The sequence below is a fragment of the Myodes glareolus genome, chromosome 3 (genome assembly GCF_982192425.1).
Source record: "Myodes glareolus chromosome 3, mMyoGla1.1, whole genome shotgun sequence".
NCBI lineage: Eukaryota > Metazoa > Chordata > Mammalia > Rodentia > Cricetidae > Myodes > Myodes glareolus.
The window spans coordinates 55,731,026-55,750,053 of NC_142028.1; the positions used below are offsets into that span (position 1 = coordinate 55,731,026).

Below are 19,028 nucleotides of genomic sequence, written 5' to 3' on the forward strand. Positions count from 1 at the left end.
CAGTGCCAAATGATCATCCCTGAAAACATATGTGCAGATAGCATTGTATTAGGTTATGTTTAGGAATGTAGATATATGTATTATGCATGCTACAACAATTACGGCTAAAAAGAGGCCATGGATTTGGAGGAGAGTAAGGAGTGACATAGGGAAGGGCTTGGGGAAAAGAAAGGGAAGGGAGTAATGTAATTATTTTTGAAAATTATTAAAACATCTTAGTTTTAATTTTGCAATGAAATTGAAAAGCAATATTTAGATACCTGGAAATAGGACTTGAAACTTGGTAGTGGGGCCAAATAGAGTAGGGGCTTCTGCCTAATCACAGGAGTCACCAGTGAGAAAGACAGCAGAGAGGGTGGGACAAACACAGGGTTACAGGAAGACTGGCTTGGATCAAAGTTTATTCCATTACCCGCAGCTCTGTGAGCTGAGACGTGGTTTTTAAAGCTAAGTTTCCATGTATGTATCAGGTTTCTCCTGCACTTGATTACATTAATCCTCCGTGGAACATTACCTATTCTCATGGGGCAGTGTCACCCAGGAAAAAAAGAATTCCCAGAGAGAATAAGCAGATGCAGAACTAGTGAGTCCTGCTTCCTAGTTCCTTCCAGCTGTTCCCAGAAGTCAGCCTGAATGGGAACTTGGCCTTCTATCAAAACTCTGTTCCTAAATGGTGTCCCCATCAGATGGCCCGGCTGTGCTTGTGTTTACAAAGAAAATGCTTCTGTTTACTTTGATTGGTGAATTTAAAATGCCCAAATATTGCTTGCTGTGGAGGGGATATAGAGGGCATTTTCTTTCAGGATGAGATTTTTAGGGTGTATTCTGAACACATTAAAAGAGTTTCTTTTTTCCTTAAATTAAAGGAGCAGAGGGAGATAGGGCTGCTCTTTTTCAGAACATACTGGGGTTTTGTTTTTTTTTTTTTTTTTTGTAGCTGTTTGTGCATGAATGCTTTCACTCAAAGAAAGTGCAGTCAGCTTACAGTGAGAGTCCACCACTCAGTATTAAACCAACCTCAGAATGAAAATCTTTGGGGGGGAAAAAGTGTGTACTAAATTTTTACATGCTTTTTCTTGCCGTTACACTGAAGAGATAAGGTATAGCGTGTATTTGCCTGGCATTTGCGTTGGATTCTGTATTATAAATGGCCTACAGATGCTTTAAAGAACACGTGAGGACACCGGGAGGTGATATGCAAATATGTCATTTCACACAAAGAGCTCCAACATCTGCAGCTTTCCTCCTCCTGCCGGGTTGGGGAGGGGGAGTCCTGGAACAAATCCCTGTGGAATCAAGAGGTGAGTCCACGTTCTGACTCTGAGAAGGAAACCACAGGTTGCAGAGCAGACCTAACTTGCCCTCCCAGATTTCAGCCGAAGCAAATCCAGTCCCAGTTGAACTTATCTGTTGGTTTATTTGTAAGATTACAACAGAGCCTGAGATTGGATTCCTCACCTGAATACTTCCTTATTTACTGAATCCATTTAGACTCCCCTCTAATTTAGCAGAGTATTTTTATTAGAGCCAGGCGTACAAACATCAATTATCTAAGCTGCATCTAATTTCCTTCGCCATTTATGTTCCTTCATTGGTTGCCAGTGGATTAGAAGACATGATTAGAATTCAGCAGGAAAATATCAACAAAAATGAGAAACCAACTCTTGAAAAAACAAATGCTTAGACAGGAGCAACAGTGTTCAGAATTAAATAAGCATTTTTTTTTTAAAAAAAAAAAAAGGGGGGGTCTTTATCTCACCTAGTATAAACATGCTTGCTTGAGTTTTATCAGCCTGATGCCCAGTGCAGTGGCACTAAATTAGCATGCCAAATTATAATGGACAGAAATAAAGCAGTAGCCGGTTTCCTGTGCTATATATATTCTACATTGTTATGTGTGTTTATGTATCCATGTATGTACATGTGCAGGTGTGCTCACCTATGCATACGCTTGTTGAGGTCAAAAGTCAACTTTGGTTTCTTCTCTTACCCTCCACCTCATCTATCTGTCTGTCTGTCTATGGTGGTCTTTTACTGAGCCTAGAGCTTACTGTTTCAGCTAGGCTGGGTGATGTTGAGCCCCAGGATCCTCCTGACTCTGCCCTTCCAGCTTCAGGCTTACAGGTACATGTTCATGCTGCCGTGCCAAACTCAGACCGCCATGCTTATACAGCAAGCACTTTACCCACCGAGCCCTACCTCCCACCTCCAGCCTGCTGTAGCATATTTTAAATGAAGTGTAGTAAGAGAACCATCCCCCAGCCTGCTATAGCATATTTTGGATGCAGCATAGTAACGGAGCCTCCCCCAGCCTGCTGTATTATCTTTTAAATACAGCATAGAACTTAATCATTTGTAGCAGCCATTGCAAAATAGCCATGACTCAGAGAACTTTTCTTCCTTCACTGTGAGCACTGGTCAGAATGGAAGGAGAATAAGGAAAGCAGAGGTTCCATTTGTGCATTTGTGAGTGGTATAGTTTTTGTTCTTGTTTTCTTTTATTTTAAGAATTAGTATTAGAGTTGGAATGGACATACCTCTGTTTTGGTCTTCTTAGATAGCGTGGATACCTGAGGTTGTCAGTGATGGCCAGAAAATAATGCAACATGGACACCTTAAAATCTGAAGAGTGCATCAGAGAAATCGCAGAGGATTCAAGGAAAAGGGGGGTGAAGGCAAGAAGAGGGGTGATGGCACCCTTGCAGTGGGTTTGAGAAGAGCTGAATGAAGCAAACCATGTCTGCACCAGGAGTTAGTCAACTTACAGGCCAAACCAGCCCCCACTAGTTTTGTTAGGAAAGTTTATTGAAATACATACACACTTTTTCATTTAGGTAGTATCGCTGACTGTTGCTGCAGTGACCAAGCTGTGTCGTTGAGAAAACCTGGCTCCCCGAGCCCAGAAGGGTTACTAATTCATCCTTAATAGAAAGTGACTAACTCCTGATGCACACTGCTGGCTGCACCAAGACTGCCAGTTCTTGCCGACGGCCCAGAATGTGGCACGTGTATGGAAAGAGAGTCACTGGCATCAGCTGTGGACAGTGCTTTATTTCTCCCCGAGCCTCAGTTTGACCAAAAATGGAAGTAATACAGCTTGTCTTGTGAGTTTAATATAACTGTATTGTAGATGCTGGATACACAGTGAGTTCCCCACCTGGTCTCATTGAGATATACATGGGTACCTAAAATGTGCATGCTTCTTGGCGCTGACCTAACAGTGAACCCCAGGAGCCTTTATGGTTTGATGCTGGGGGCAGCCTCTCATTTGTCACACCCCAGCTCCTGGTCCTGGTTCTCTTCACTTTCTCAGAGACATAGGTCTTCCAACCCCTCAGCCTTTCCCAGGTGTGCCTCTTCTGGTTCTCTTTCCCTGCTTTTTTGGTCCACCTTCCTTTTCTTGTCTGTAGCCCTTGCTTACATGTCAGAGAGGCCTATCCACTCAAATGTGTTACCCTCTGGTTCTCACGGTGTCTGTGCTTCTTTGCTCCGTAACCTAGCAGAGTTTGCAATTTCAGATGCAAATAAAGACCACTTTTGCCTGATTTGAATTATTTTCCCGCTAATCCAGATGCTTATAGGCATGCCTAGCTCCGGGTGGACCCTCAAGGATACCTATTAAATAGATAGCCTGTTTTCTTTTGAGCAGTGACACATTGGCATTTAATAAAAGAGACTGCTGGTACTACTAAAGAAAAAGAAATAAGTTTTTGGTTCAACATACTGTTTACATAATCTAACCTCATGTCTCTTCACCTTTGAGTCTCAGCTGCTTACATCTGTGAAATAAAATGAACATTGTGTACCTCCCATATTGATAGCTGGATTAGCATAATCAATAAAAAACGATATTAAACCTTACATGCCTCAGGGTCTTGTAATTTTGCTAGTATTAAAGAACGCTTGCTAGCCATTGAGCTATAGCCCCAATGGTTTTCACTACTCTCAGTTCCCTTATCTATAAATTGGGAGTGAGAATTATACCTGCCTTGTGTGATACTTATCTGTCAGTCAAGTAACGTACTGAGCCTGCCACCTCCTAGTAAATAGAGGAGTTTGTTTGTGAAACTTCATATATTCATTCTTCATCGTGGGCTTCCCAGACATGTGCAAGCTAAAGTAAGAGCCTACTTGGTAGTTAAGTTCACAACTCCCTGGCGGCTTCCACCATCATACGTGCACATGTGTCCTGTAACCACTCTACATTAAGGGCATGCTCCGCTGGAGCAATCGCTTCAGGATTTCAGGAACACTGCAAACACTCATGTAGGAGTTCATCTGTCATCAACTGCAGCAGAGGGGTTCACTGTTGGGTTTTGTTTTTGTTTATTTTGGTGTCGAGGGGAGCTTAACAAATAGCAATAGCTTCGACTTTTGAAGTTCATTCTTTGTAATTATGGGCTGTAATCTGTGGCCAGCATGTGTTTTCAAATCCAAACACACAGGGACATTTGAGAGCTTATGTTTGGGTGGCCCAGCCACCTGCACAACTGCCAGCTGTTGTCCTGAACTCTGCTGTGGGGGCAACTGCCTGGGACCTGGGGACTTGGGCTCTGTCTGGCACCTTCACTGCCTTCTTAGATGATCTTTACTTTGTGCAACAGTAAATAGCAACTCTGAGGATTCTTACTCAAAAGTTGGACATGCCTCTATCCTTGTAAACACTTCAGAATCTGCTAGGAGCAGCTCTGAATATTTATAGCGAGCTACAGCACAGGTGGGAGAGGTGTCTTCTTGTTGTTGTCATTGTAGTCATCATTGTTGCTGTTGTTTTAAATTTTTCATGCCAAACATCAGACAGACAGTAAGAAGTTAAAAGCTGCTTTTGCTATTATCATAGAACAGCAGCTTGTGGTTGTAAAATGAATGAATATGTGAAGCACCATTGAAAATGTGACATGCTTTATAAATGCTAAATAATAATAATGATGTCACAAGGCTTTCATTTTTAAACTGTCTTAATTTCATTCTCAGTTTGAGCTAGCAGATTACAGTAGTTAATTATAGAAATTGGCCCAGAGTGAAACCTTAAATCAGATTTCCATTAAAGTGCATGACTACAGCAAATTACTCTATAGTGGGAAAGAAGCTGAGAGTTGCAGAGTCTGCTAGGAGGCGATCTCCTGACCCAGCAGGCACCTTTTTCTGCCAGGCTCCATGGGACACTGTGTCCTGAGCAGACGCATGTCCTAAACCAAGCCACCTGTGTATATCTGCTGTGGCTTTTCCTATAGAAATGCTTCTCATGGAAGCTGCTGTCAAACCTTGCTGCCATTCAGCTCTGAAAATGGGAGGAGTAGGCAAAAGAAGCCACACTCTTGGCCCTGGCCCTCATTCAGGCCACATTCTCCTGCCTTGCCTCAGGTTACCTCCCAGGTGAGGCTGTTTCTCCATGAGTTGCATTGGGTGCCATCTCTGCCTCTGTCCTGGGGCTGAACACTGGCTAAATGTGTTGCTTTCCTTTCAGAGAAAGGCTGTTCTGTAAGGAGAACCTGTGTTTAATGTTGGACTCCTGCTGAGCACAGTGAGACACTATTATGTGAGAGGCTCATGGGACTTGACACCCACTGAGACAGTCACAGCTTGTGTTTGACACTCACTCCAGGGCATTCACCCACTAAGTAGACTTGTCACAGGGTCACAGACATCATCTCTCTCTCTCTCTCACGCCTTCCACGGCTGCCTGGTTAGATGAATTCACTAAGTTCACGTGACCCATATAGAACAATCACGTAGTTTCAGATAGATTAAGCACATTGACTCCCCATAACTTGGTGAGATGCTGACACATGAACTTGCCCTTACAGTATAGAGGTCACGGATACCAGTGTGCTTTACTGGAATGCCCTATTCTTCCTCATAAATGCTAGTGAGCGCCTCTACAGCTGTCTCCGACCCCATAGAGGCATTGTTGCTCATGAGTGATTTTTCTCCTGTTGCTCTGACAAGTTCCCCTCCATCCCACTGTTGTTTGGAAATGACTGCTCTACTAAGCATCAGTGCTAACAGCATTAAATAGTTGTTATTAGAAAGCAGGCTTCTGCTTACCAGGTAGCCTGCTGTGAGTGGAAATGGGAGGTTTCTTTCTTGGGAGTAGCCCCAGTCCCTAACTGGCTTGAAATATTGCTTATTTATTTTATTACTAAGCTGTCGCCTTTTTATTAAAGTTTAGTCACTGTGCTCCTATTATATTATTGGAAAAGGTTTCCTATTCATAGTCTGGGTAGTCTGTCTAATGGTGTCATTGCCTGCTGGAGAAATCATGTATAAATATCATTAACCGTGTACGCTGAGAACAACTGTCTTAGTAGTGCACAGGTACCATTGCGTTGACACTCTTCTAGTCTTAAATGGACCAGGGACTATGACTCTCATCCTACAGATGAGGAAGCCATATTAAGGAGAAGTTATGTGGCTTTTCCATGTTGTAGCCTGAGCAGCCAGCATGGAGTATATTGTGATAAACCAGTAGATTGTGAGCTGGGCCACTGCAGTGTATTGGCTTTGTTACCTTCAAGTCCAGATGACCAACCTCACTGTACTAATGGGCAGGATTCTGGGGATATCAGAACAGAAAGATTAACATTCTAGAGTTAAGTGCAATAGAAATGTAATGGATTCTTTTCTCCTTTGTTGTCTGCAGTTAATTTATCATACAGAGCCCATATGATCTAAACTGGCATGCAACATACATGCTTTGCAATTAGTGTTGCATAGCTTAATTGCCACTGCATTGTTAGAAGTTTGATGCCTCAAGCTTGATGAATAACAATTTTCTGTGGGTGTTATCAATTACTCTACGTAATGAATTATCTTCATTATCTCATTCTTTGTGTTTTTATACAGGATTTTTTCTTATACCTATTTATCAAGTTAAGACAAGTACAATATTCTTTTTACCTGTGTGCTTCTGAATGTAGACTCTGCACAAACAAGTGAACATGATGGGTTTAAATTTACATTTTGTGAAAATTCCTGTTAGTAACTTGACTCTTTTTATAATGGTTGTATCTCTCTCTCTCTCTCTCTCTCTCTCTCTCTCTCTCTCTCTCTCTCTCTTTAATCTGTCTGGATTTTGAGAATGTGCCTCCAACGTATTAAGAGGCTGTTAAGAAGCATGGCATGGTTGGAGTCTTTACCTATTAATGCAGACAACCCATATTAAGTTCCAAATTTTAAGTTCTTATATTAGGCATAAGGACAAAATTTAAGGACACATCATAAAGAATAGAAAAATAAGTACATGAATTTTTAAATGTGCTTTCATTTGAAAATAAAATAATAAACCAGTTCCAAGTAACAGTGTTTAAGAAACCTAGAGCGCAGCATATCATAAACAGAACGGAGCAGAAGCTGGACTCATTTGGGGATCTGTATCTGCTCATGAGACTGGGTGATAATGGGGGTTAATGATGTTATTTACCGGCCATTACTTATTCGTCATTGAAGCTTCAGTCTTGTGACATTCTTGCATATTTTCAGTATCTCTTGCTCTGTGTAAAAAGTAAGAGAAATTAAGAAGTCTTACTTAACTATTTCGACTGTTACTTAACCAGTTGGTTTGAGACTGCTCTGCCTGAATTCTGATGAGACCTTTCTGTTTGGCATTTCAGGTGGAAGCTATCCTCGTCAATATCTTTGGTGGAATTGTCAACTGTGCCATCATTGCCAATGGGATCACCAAAGCCTGCCGGGAGTTGGAACTCAAGGTGCCCCTGGTGGTCCGACTTGAAGGTGAGTCCCAGGATCCCAGCACTAGAATCTTCTGCTGGCACGTGCCCAGCATGCTCTAGGCCCACAAACTGCCTGAAGGGACAGGAAACTGAGTTTAATGAGAGGCAGCAGACTCAGTATTTCAGGCCTCCAGCAGGTGAGTGAAGCTGTAGCTCCTCATACACTCACAGTGGACTTAGGTCAGTCCTATTACCAGTTCCACAGCCAAAGCCCATGTGTTACAGAGACCACTGTCTGATACCCAGCATAAGTGCTCTCTTGTCTCATACATACAGTCCTGTAGTATAATCAATTTATAAAGCCCAGTAAGAAAGCCACAGTAGCCAGATGTAAAATAGAAAATAGCAACATTATAGTGAAATTAAAATTAAGTGAATTAGGCCGGGTGGTAATGATGCACACCTTAAGTCCCAGCACTCAGGAGGCAGAGGCAGACAGATCGCTGTGAATTCGAGGTCAGCCTGGAGTACAAAGTGAGTTCCAGGACAGCCAGAACTACACAGAGGAACCATATCTCGGGGCGGAGAGGGTGGAGATTAAATGACTTCAGTTTTTTTCTCTTAAGAGTCAAGGCAAGTAATATTTTTCATGATTGAAAAACTGCAAGAAACTGATACTGTGGAAAGGGAAACCAAAGATCAAGGGAGATTATTTGTATGTGTGTATATCTGTATATAGAATATCTTTGCACACATAGCTTTTACATCTTTAGTAAGACCAGTGGTGGTATTTTACAGCTCCCTTTCCTGTCTTGGTTAATGTGTTCTTCTGTATTAACTCCTGTACGACTCTGTCTTAAGAAGAAGGTCTAGCCTAAGATACATGCATTTGGACATAGGAGGGGAGTGCCTTGGTTTTGGGGGGGGGGGTTGTTTTGTTTTGTTTGGGGGGGGAGCTTTTGTTTTGTTTGAAATGGGATTTCACAATGTGGTCCAGGTTATCCTTGTACTTGCTGTGTGACCCAGTCTAATCTAGAATTCAGAATCCCCCAGCTCCAGCCTCCTGAGGACTAGGATTCCAGGTGCACAGCACCACACCCAGCTGAGGTGTTTTTATCATCATCTCTTCATGTGGCTGTGAATTTCTTTGTTGATCCTGTAGTGAAAGTCTCAGGCAGTGTCCTTACTGAAGTGCTCTGGTGTGAAATAGGAAGATGTCTCAATGAAGTTCTCATACCTGCTTTTTCCAGTCTCTCAGTGCATCTCGTGCTATGTTGAGTTCACCCATGCACATGGCATAACCTCATGCTCTGATAATTTATTTATTTTAATTATGCATATATTCCAAAGGTTGACACATTTTGAAATACGATGCCACCAAATCTACGTTCGTTACTGCCAACAACGCTCCTATCAGGACAGCTCTTGAAGTATTGGGAAGCTGTCAAGTTCACAGTGGCAGAGCCATTTTCAAGAGTTTGAAATTTCAGTTTAAAATATAAATTTTATCTTCAACTACAAAATAGTTGTTCTCCTTTAAATGACAAACTCACTTCACTCATTTGAAAAAATATCTCCAAGTAACCAAGTCTGAATAGCATAGTGTGTTGATTGGTCTCTGGGGAATGTGACTCACTCAGGCCCATGCTTCTGTGCAGGAGCATATCTCTGTAGAGACGGTACCGTAGTTAATCAAGTAGCTTAGTCCGATGCCCAGGTGCAGAAGTGCTTCCTGTAAATGCCCGGTTTGATTGAGTAGGACATCAAAAAGTGCTCAAGGGCCAAGGCTTAATAAAATTAATATTCTTTTTACCATCCATCACTTGAAACCTGGTTTTTATGGTGAGTGTGTGGTGCGATATCAAACCACTAGTTCTTTGTAGCCTTTGTCTTCCTTCCATGCTAATGCATCTGCAGATCTGCAGCTTCACCCATCATCACATAACTGTCATGGTAACTGCATCAGCACCAAAGTCAACCCAATCCTACTGTCATTCATTAGTACCACTGTGTGACAGTCAATTTGGCATAGAGAACCCTCCCATATTTGAGAAGCATTTTAATATGAAAACTCCAGAAAGCCATCCACGTTGCCATTGCATTCTGGTTGTAATAGTCAGCAGCCCCAATGAGGTAAATTCTTAAGTATCACCTTAGGGAAAGCCTAGGTTCCTCAGGCCATGGGCTGGGGTTCTCCCGGGAAGAAGTCTGCGTTTGACAGCACTTGGCATCCCATCCCCTAGTGGAGGGTCCAGAGGCCCTGCAGCCGGCTTCTCTGTCTCCTTTATCTCTCCTCTCTCTGCAGCACAGCTTTTTCCGCTCCTGAAACGGCCTACCTGTGACCCAAGTTCAGGACAGCGTGGACTTGATAGAAACAGTGATCATAGGGAGAGGTAGGGTGGCAGAAACCTCAGGCAGCAAAGCTCCGTGTGGACACTAGAACATTCTACAGCATTAACTAACTCACTGTAGAAGTTCAGAGACTGCATAATCGGTTTCTGTGAAACTAATAAAAGCCCGTGATTGGTGACACCACAGTGCAGAAAGCAGGCCAGGGGGTTAATGAGGTCATCAGTATTAGTTATAATTCTGATTAAAATGTTGATGTCAAATTGTTTTTAGATTTGAAGTGACCCTTGCCCTCATGTCGTAAAAGCCAACTTATGAGCTTGTGTTCATGGGGGGAATAGATCTCTCTAAGCAAATCATATTAGTATCTGACTCTTGGAAATAATTAGAAGTATTCCTGCAGTGGACTTACTTTTTCCCAGCTATCCTTGCTGGGCCATAAGTATTATTATGTACATAATTATTATTTGTACATTTCCAGAAAATAAACTACTTCCTTTTAGTTTTCTTTAAAAATTGAAAGTGGGCTGGGTTAATAATTCAGTCAGTATGCATCCAAACCCGAGTTTGATCCTCTGGACCCATATTAAAAAAAAAAAGCTAGGTATTGTAGTGCACACTTATAAACTTATAATCCTAGCACTGAGGAGGTGAAGTCTGGGGAAACCCTGACCCAAATAGTATGGTGCACAATTAATCCCAGCACTGAGGAGGTGAAGGAAGAAGAACCGCGGACCAGCCGGCTATGAATTCCAGGCCAATGAGAAGCCCTGTCTTAAACAGTAAGGCTAACAACAGGGCCTGTGGAACAACAGCCAAGGTTTGCCCCTCTGCCCTTAACCTGCGCACACACATACACGCACACACAGACCTACACCTGCACGCATATGAGCATACATGTGCATACACACACGAATTGAAAAGAGCCCTTCTCTTATTTTCACACTGTGCTTAGTATTCCAGAAGTACTCAGTGATCCATGGTACCTGGGAGGTAGACGTGTAGACATATGCACAACAGCACACCCAAGATTATCTCCCTAAACAGTCTGGTGTTTGTTTAGAAGTCTGTTTGAGATAAGAGAGAAAAGCTTTGACATTTCTGAGCTTGTTAGACAATCAGATTTGCATCTTTTAAGCAAGCATTCTTCTAAAGTCTATGCCTGTGTTTTTTAATTAGTTAATTAGTTCCTAAGAAATGCCACGCACAGGTCGTAGAGCTTTAACCATCAAAGAGGATGAGTAGAAGTATGAAAGGTCAGCATGGGGAATGAAACAGAGAAGTGATAGAGCGAGGCAGTGCACTCAGTGTTGCTGAGAGTTCGCCGCATAGAACCTGTTCCCGCCTTTTTAGCAGTTTCGTGAGGGCCCCAGACAGCCTGAATCACTGAAAATTTGGAAACACCAATGTTATAATGTCTGTGTCCTGGAACACTAGAAGAGATGACTCAAGACAAGCTTAGAGCAAACACTGTCTCCCCAGACTGATGGAGGCCGAGGTGATGTTTCCACTACCCTTACTATACTCTGGTTTCTCCTCTGTCATAAGCACCTTTTACTGAGAGGAAAGAGGCAGGTGAATTTGGAATTTCTGAAACTCTAGCAAGCTTTCTCTACTTTCACTATACACATTGGCATCTTGTGTGATCAGTGTTCTTGGAAAGATGTAAGCTCTCACACCAACACAGCAGAACCTACAGCATGTGCTCAAACAAACAGCCCAATACCACAAGACCCTTCCCAAACTGATAGTTATCACACAGTAAACAGGTACATAAGAAGTTCTGCTTTCACTGTGGTCTGAGCTCTGACCATTGGTAACAAAATGCCGAATTTGGAGTAGGTACAAGCCAGAAAGGCCCCTCTCCTGGCTGGTTTAGGGTATCAACTTGACACAAGCTAGAGTCATCAAAGAGGAAGGAGCCGCAATTAAGGAAATGCCTCCTTGCGATCCGACTGTAAGGCATTTTCTCAATTAGTAATCAGTGCGGGGGAGCAGCCCATGGTGAGTGGTGCCATCTCTGGTCTGATTGGTCTGGGTTCTATAAGAAATCAGGCTGAGCAAGCCAGTAAGCAACTCTCCTTCATGGCCTCTGTATCAGCTCCTGCCTCCAGGATCCTGCCCTGCTTAAGTTCGTATCCTGATCTCCTTCAGTGGTGAACAGCAATGTGGATATGTAGACTGAATAAACCCTTTCATCCCTAACTTATTTTATCATCTACAAAAGAACCCGCTAACTAAGACAGCCCCATAATAATCTCAAGTAAACCAGGCCAGTGCTATGTCAACTAAGGAAACACAGATTCCTGTGAAGCATGTCTGTCTGGCGCTCTCTCTCTCTCTCTCTCTCTCTCTCTCTCTCTCTCTCTCTCTCTCTCTTCCTCTCTTTTTTGGAATGTAATCTTTTTTCCACTTTTATATTTTATTTTTAAAAAAAAAACATCTTTTTTCATTTTACATACCAATCCCAGTTCCCACTCTCTCCCTCCTCCCATTCCTCATTCCCTCCACCTTTCCCCCCACCCCACCCCCATCCACACATCAGAGAGGGCAAGGCACATTGCTTTGAGGAAGGACCAAGGCCCTCCGTACTGTACTATTCCTAGGCTGAGCAAGGTATCCCTCCAAAGAGAATGGGTTTCAAAAAGCCAGTATAAGCCTGGTGCCACTGCCAATGGCCCAGCAGTCTGTCCCAGCTATGAACTCCCACCCACATTCAGAGGGTCTAGTTTGGTCCTGTGCTGCTTCCTTCCCTGTCCAACCAGAGTTAATGAGCTCCCATTAGCTCAGGTAAGCAGTTTCAGGGGGTTCCCCATCATGGTCTTGACCTCTTTGCTCATATTCTCACTCCTCCTATTCTTCAACTGGACTTTGGGAGCTCAGCCCAGTGCTCTGCTACGGGTCTCTGCCTCTGTTTCCATCAGTTGCTGGATGAAGGTTCTTTGGTGGCATTTAAGATAGTCATCAATCTGACTAAAGGGCAAGGCCACTTCAGCTACCCTCTCTACTGTTGCTTAAGTTCTTAGCTGGGGTCATCTTTGTGGATTCCTGGGAATTTCTCTAGTGCCAGGTTTCTTGCTAGTCCATAATGGCTCCCTCAATCAAGTTATCTCTTTCCTTGCTCTCCTTCTCTATCCTTCCCCAATCTTGGCTATCCTGTTCCCTCAGGTTTTCCTCCCTCTCCCCTTCTCACCTTTTCCACCCCTTCCACCCTCCCTTCTCCCTCTAACTCCCATGTTCACACTTCTGTCAGGAGATCTTGTCTATTTTGACTTTTCTATATGTTTCTCTTAGGTTTCGTCTTGTTTCTTAGCTTCTCTAGAGTTGTGGACTATAGACTCAATATCTTTTGCTTTATAGTTAGTATCCACTTATGAGTACATACCATGTTCATCTTTTTGGTTTCTGGGTTACGTCACTCAGGATGGTTTTTTTCTAGTTCCATCCATTTGCATGCAAATTTCAAGATGTCCTTTTTTTTTTTTTTTTTTTTTTTTTACTGCTGAGTACTTCATTGTGTAAGTGTACCACATTTTCTTCATACATTCTTCGGTTGAGGGTCATCTAGGTTGTTTCCAGGTTCTGACTATTACAAACAATGCTGTTATGAACATAGTTGAACAAATGTCCTTGTGGTGTGATTGAACATCCTTTGGGTATATGCCCAAAAGTGGTATTGCTGGATCCTGAGGTAGGTTGATTCCCAGTTTTCTGCGATACCACCACACTGATTTCCAGAGTGGTTGTGCAGGTTTGCACTCCCACCAGCAGTAGAGGGGTGTTCCCCTTACTCCGCATTTTCTCCATTGGTGTTCTCACTGATGCTTTTGATCTTAGCCACTCTGACAGGTGTAAGATGAGATCTCAGAGTCGTTTTGATTTGCATTTCCCTGATGCCTAAGGATGTTGAACATTTCATTTAGTGTGTTTTGGTCATCTGAGATTCTTCTATTGAGAATTCTGTTTAGTTCTGTACCCCAGTTTTAATTGGATTACTTGGTATTTTGAGGTCTAATTTCTTGAGTTCTTTATATATTTTGAGGATCCATCTTCTGTTGATGTAGAGTTGGTAAAGATGTTTTCCCATTCAGTAGACTACCTTTTTGTCTTATTGACTGTGTCCTTTGCTTTACAAAAGCTTCTCAGTTTCAGGAGGTCCTATTTGTTAGTTGTTGTTCTCAATGTCTGTGCTACTGGTATTATATTTAGGAAGTGGTCCCCTATGCCCATGCATTGAAGGCTACTTCTCATTTTTTCTTCTATTAGATTCAGTGTGGTCAAATTTATATTAAGGTCTTTAATCCTTTTGGACTTCAGTTTTGTGCATAAGGATAGATATGGATCTATTTTAATTTTTCTACGTGTTGATATTTAGTTATTCCAGCACCATTTGTTGAAGAAAACATGTGACTCTTGAGCTGGGTGCTATGACTCATTCACTTTTATCAATTTGCACCTCATTTAATTTTCAATTTTACTTTTAATCTAATTTATAAAAACACAATAGCTATACATACCTATGGGGTAGAATGGGATGTCTAAAACATGTATACATTGTATAATGTTTAAATCAAGTGAAGCTGTGTGCACCTCAACTATATCATCCTTTATGGTGGAAACAGATTTCATTCTGGCTTTATGAAAAATATTAAGATTGTTATCCATAGCTACTTTATGTTATTAGTACCCAATAATTAGCCTTGTCCCTATCTCTATGTACTCTTCCAGCTAATGGTACCCACCATTCTACTCTGGAATGTGTCTTTAGTATCTGTCTGTCTATCACCTATACATATATTGTGTGTGCACGTGTGCACCTATCTATTAGCCCCTTTTTACTCATTATTGACTACTGTAATTAGAAAGTATGACAGAAGTAACTTATTATTTTATTTTAGCTTTTAATCTAATACTTACAAGCAGTGATGTTTTGGGTTTTTTGCTATGCTTTGTCTTTTGTGACTGTTTTTGTGTGTGTGTGAGGGACCAGCTATGTAGCCAGTGACCTTTAACACCTAATCTTTCTACCTACCTATACCTCCAGAGGACTAGGATTATAGGCATGCAAGTCATACTGAGCCCCAAGTAAATACTATAAAATAAATAGTACAAATGGGGAATTTCCAAATCGAATCTGGGTGGATAAGATCTGAATGATTGACAAGGAGGAAGAGGGTCAGAATTCATACCTGGGAGTTGGAACTGTGCACGTGTCACTGTAGGAACTGAAGCCCAGGCCCTGGATAGGTGATAAGGACATCATGGAGAGAGTGGGGGCTTTGCACAAATCTGTGAGAGAACAGAGTGAAGAATGAAGCTGTTATCCAGAGTCTTCAGCACTGGCTGGAGTCTCAGGCAGAGCTGTCTATGTCAAGAACAAAGTGGAGGGCAGAAGAGTAGGGGAGAAACACACACACACACACACACACACACACACACACACACAGAGAGAGAGAGAGAGAGAGAGAGAGAGAGAGAGAGAGAGAGAGAGAGCAGAGGGAGCCTGGGAGCTTTAAGTCTAAGGACCAATGTTGACAGAGGTTTCTGTCCTCTCTGGTCCCACAGCTGTTCAGTCCCAAAGAAACACACAGATGTCTACATTAATCATAAACTGGTTGGCCTATTAGCTCAGGCTTTTAATAACTCTTTCTTACATCTTATATCAGCCCATTTTTCTTGTCTATGTTAGCCATGTTCAGTCACATCTTGCTTCCGCTGCATCTGGGTAACAACTGCAGACTGACTCTTTCCTCTTTGCAGAATTCTGTTCTCATTGCCCCGTCTCTATTCCTGCCTGGTTGCCCCACCTATACTTCCTGCCTGGCTACTGGCCAATCAGCATTTAATTAAACAAGTACAAGAAACAAATCTTTCCAGGGTAAAGCCATTGTCCCACAGCAGACCAGAATCCCAGTGGCGTGGCTGTGACCCAAAGGGCAGCTAGAGAGCAGGGAAGAATGGCGTGGGGAATCATCTCATCAGGAATGTAGGAGAATGATGTGTGGTCAAGCAGTTCTGCCAGAATTGGAACAAACATGAATCCCTGCTGGAACTAGCCGTGACTCAGTGCTCCTGAAGCCTGAGATACTCTAACCCTGTGTGTCTGATCCACACAACTGTGAGAATTCTAATAACCAAGATAGCAAGTGTTTCCAAAGCCAGATGGCCTGTTAGGTTAATAGTGTCTATTTCCTGTAAATAATGGGACAGCCTGCTTATTTGCTTTTTGTTTGTGTGGAAAACCCAGCCTTCCTGTTTAAATCTCACGCATTCACCATCCGTCTCATGAGCACTCTGGCCCACATATGGTATACTGGAAGCATCCTCGAAAGGGAACTTTTTGTCCATCAAGCCAGGCTCGCTTTGTCCGAATTTTGTGTGCCAAGTCCTTGTTCTCTGCTGTATGCTGATTACAAGCGGCCTTTCTCTCCTTTGGAAGTGATAACATCACAATCCCCTGCCTTGCTAAGCAAATGAATGTCTGCAGTGTCTCAACCAGCCAAGACCCAGGATCATTTTATTTAAAAGACTTCTGGGTAACAGCCACATTCCAGGGAGAGGTTGATCCCTTGTAAACGGTTGTTTCTTGCTGGATAAAGAGCATGGTTGCTGAATGAACCCTTTCCTTCCTGGACTGTACACAGAACCCTGTAAAATTCACCTATTCAGCATGGACTGTGGTACTGCTGAGAAATGTACACATGATGGACAGGTGTTTTCTAGCAAAGCTGTAGCTTCTGTGCCCATTTTTACAGTTCTATAGTGTCCAAATTTGCAACATCTTCAGTGCACTCTTCCATGTCGGTCTGCCCTGCATTCCTACATGTCTTAGGTGCCTGGGGAAGAATTTGCTCTTTTACCAGGTGTGCATTATGATTCTGAGTTGAGCTCATTAATAACGACAACTAATAATAACCATTATAAGCCCAGAAAGTTTGTAAATCAGATCCCATTTCCCTTAGCCAGTTCTTTAAATTCAGTTTTTTCATCCAGCACCAAACAGTTTGTCTCAGCACAGTATAAACATTTTCTATTTCTTTTATCAAAGCTCTTCAGAAACCTGCATCCTTTGTTGCTCCCCTTACTGCCAAATCCTCCAGTGCGTGGTCTCGGACCTGACTGCAGTAGCATGGGAATGAAGAAACAGCAGGCACAATACAGAAGAGCTAGGGTGAGGTGGGCACTCTGATGGCGGACCTACTATGCCCAGAGCTCAGCATGGCCATTATGTACAGCACAGGGAAGAGAAGTTAGCTGGTCTTGGTAGGAAGTCTATAGGAGAGCATTCTTAGGCTGTGCATTCAGTAGGAGGAAACTTTGGCTGACAGTGTGCACATGCTAGTCAGTCTTTCTAAACACTCACATTTGGTTGAGTAAAAGGCCTTGCCATTCCTCTGTGCCTCACCCTGGGAAGGCTTTGCCATTTTCATGGTTTTGAGGCATTGGGGTCCTTAACATAGCAGCAATCAGTACACATTCACTCCAGACTTCATCCACTCCTCTCCCTAAGCCTTACTTTTTCATTAATGCTTCCTAGCTCTCGGAAGTGGGAGGATGTAAGGTATCCTATGGCTCTTCTTAGTTGGTAAGGCATCTGTTTTCCCTCCCTGTCTGCTGACAGAAAAGAGATCTGTGAATTTTAATGTAACAAGAAGGAACCTCCAAGCTTTCATTTGTGTTTGCTTGACGGCCACCCCTTTTGCAAGTCTGCTGCCATGCCAAAGCTTATGGCCACAGGGGAAATAAGGGAAGTAACTCTGCCTTTGCCTCCCGCCAAGACAACTGGACTAGGCGGATTATGACTGACTTAAGAGTTTCCTTCAGAATGTTAGAGCCTGCGTTTTCTGTTCATGTCTGGGACAAACAGGACCGAACCCTCGATGGGACAGTACTGGGTGAGCAGGGTGAAAGTGATGCGTGGCAGAGGCAGGGTCCTCTGCTCTGTCTGACCGTGTCCCTGGCCTCTACCCTTTACCATGCTTCAGTGGCCTCTTGAATGCTTGTTCTCATTTTGTGCTTGGTACCAAGTTATATTTTCATTTTCTCTTCTTGAGCCCTGTCCCCTTGTGCTGTGCCTAGCAAGGGTCATCCCCAAGCCTGCCTGAGTGTATATCCACCTCTCCTGCTACCTCCTTTGGTTCCTAAAGGCATCCTCCTCTCAGTGTTGGGTCTCATTCTTCCCAAGCCATTCTCCCGGTTCCTGTTTTCTTGGCACTCTCCATCTCGCATTGCTCCCCACATCACCAGAGTCTCCATTCCTCCTTCATCTCTCCCCTCCTTCAGCATCCTTGTGCACATGTCCTGCCTAGGCCTGGCTTCCCTGCAGTGATATGTATCCCTCCTCCCCCCTCCCTCTAATCACTAGCACCCTGCCTTTCCCCCCAGTGACCCTCCTTTTTATTGTTCACCTCATCTTCCTCAGCTTAAACCACACGTGGCACCGGAGGGAATTGTGCCTGCAGCTGCTTTGCCATGTCTGGATGGATAAACACATAGTAATGTTTAAACTGCACTGCTCCTGATCTGTAGACCAGCTTCGCGGGTGCTAGCCTGAAGCATTCCTCGACATAGGGAGAGCTTCTGTGGATCGAAACTTTTAATCTGCATTAATCTACTCCCTTAGGCAGTTCAAGTTTCACTCATTTCACCTCTAGATAGATAATGTACATACCTAGCATCTCTGCCACTTAGGTGTCTGCAGCCTTGTCCTAATTGTAAGCTAAGTCTTCTCTAAAGAAGATAACCCTGCATCTCTAGGTGGGGTTGACAGATGGAGGTAGACGTGACAGAAAGCTAATCTCTCTGACCGCTGCCATCCACAGGAGGTTTTATGGTAAGGTCTAATGACATCAAGGCCAGAAGCTTTCTGAGCAAGATTTTTGTGCTCTATCTTTAATGTTCTTTCCTGGTACCTCTGCCCTAGTGGGAACTTGACAAGGCCAACCTAGTGTCTTTGCCTTCCAGAGAAGCCAGATTCCACAGAGACACTTCTCAGGCAGTATGTGT

At 43.1% G+C, this 19,028-nt stretch overlaps 1 protein-coding gene across 1 annotated transcript in view; it reads left to right on the forward strand.

The window, feature by feature from the left end:
- The window catches only part of Suclg2 (succinate-CoA ligase GDP-forming subunit beta), a 261,034-nt gene that overhangs the window by 231,424 nt on the left and 10,582 nt on the right, over positions 1-19,028 (forward strand). The window contains exon 10 of the mRNA XM_048438429.3: positions 7,614-7,734. Within this exon, the coding sequence (XP_048294386.2) occupies positions 7,614-7,734 (121 nt within the window). The remainder of the gene's footprint in view (positions 1-7,613; positions 7,735-19,028) is intronic.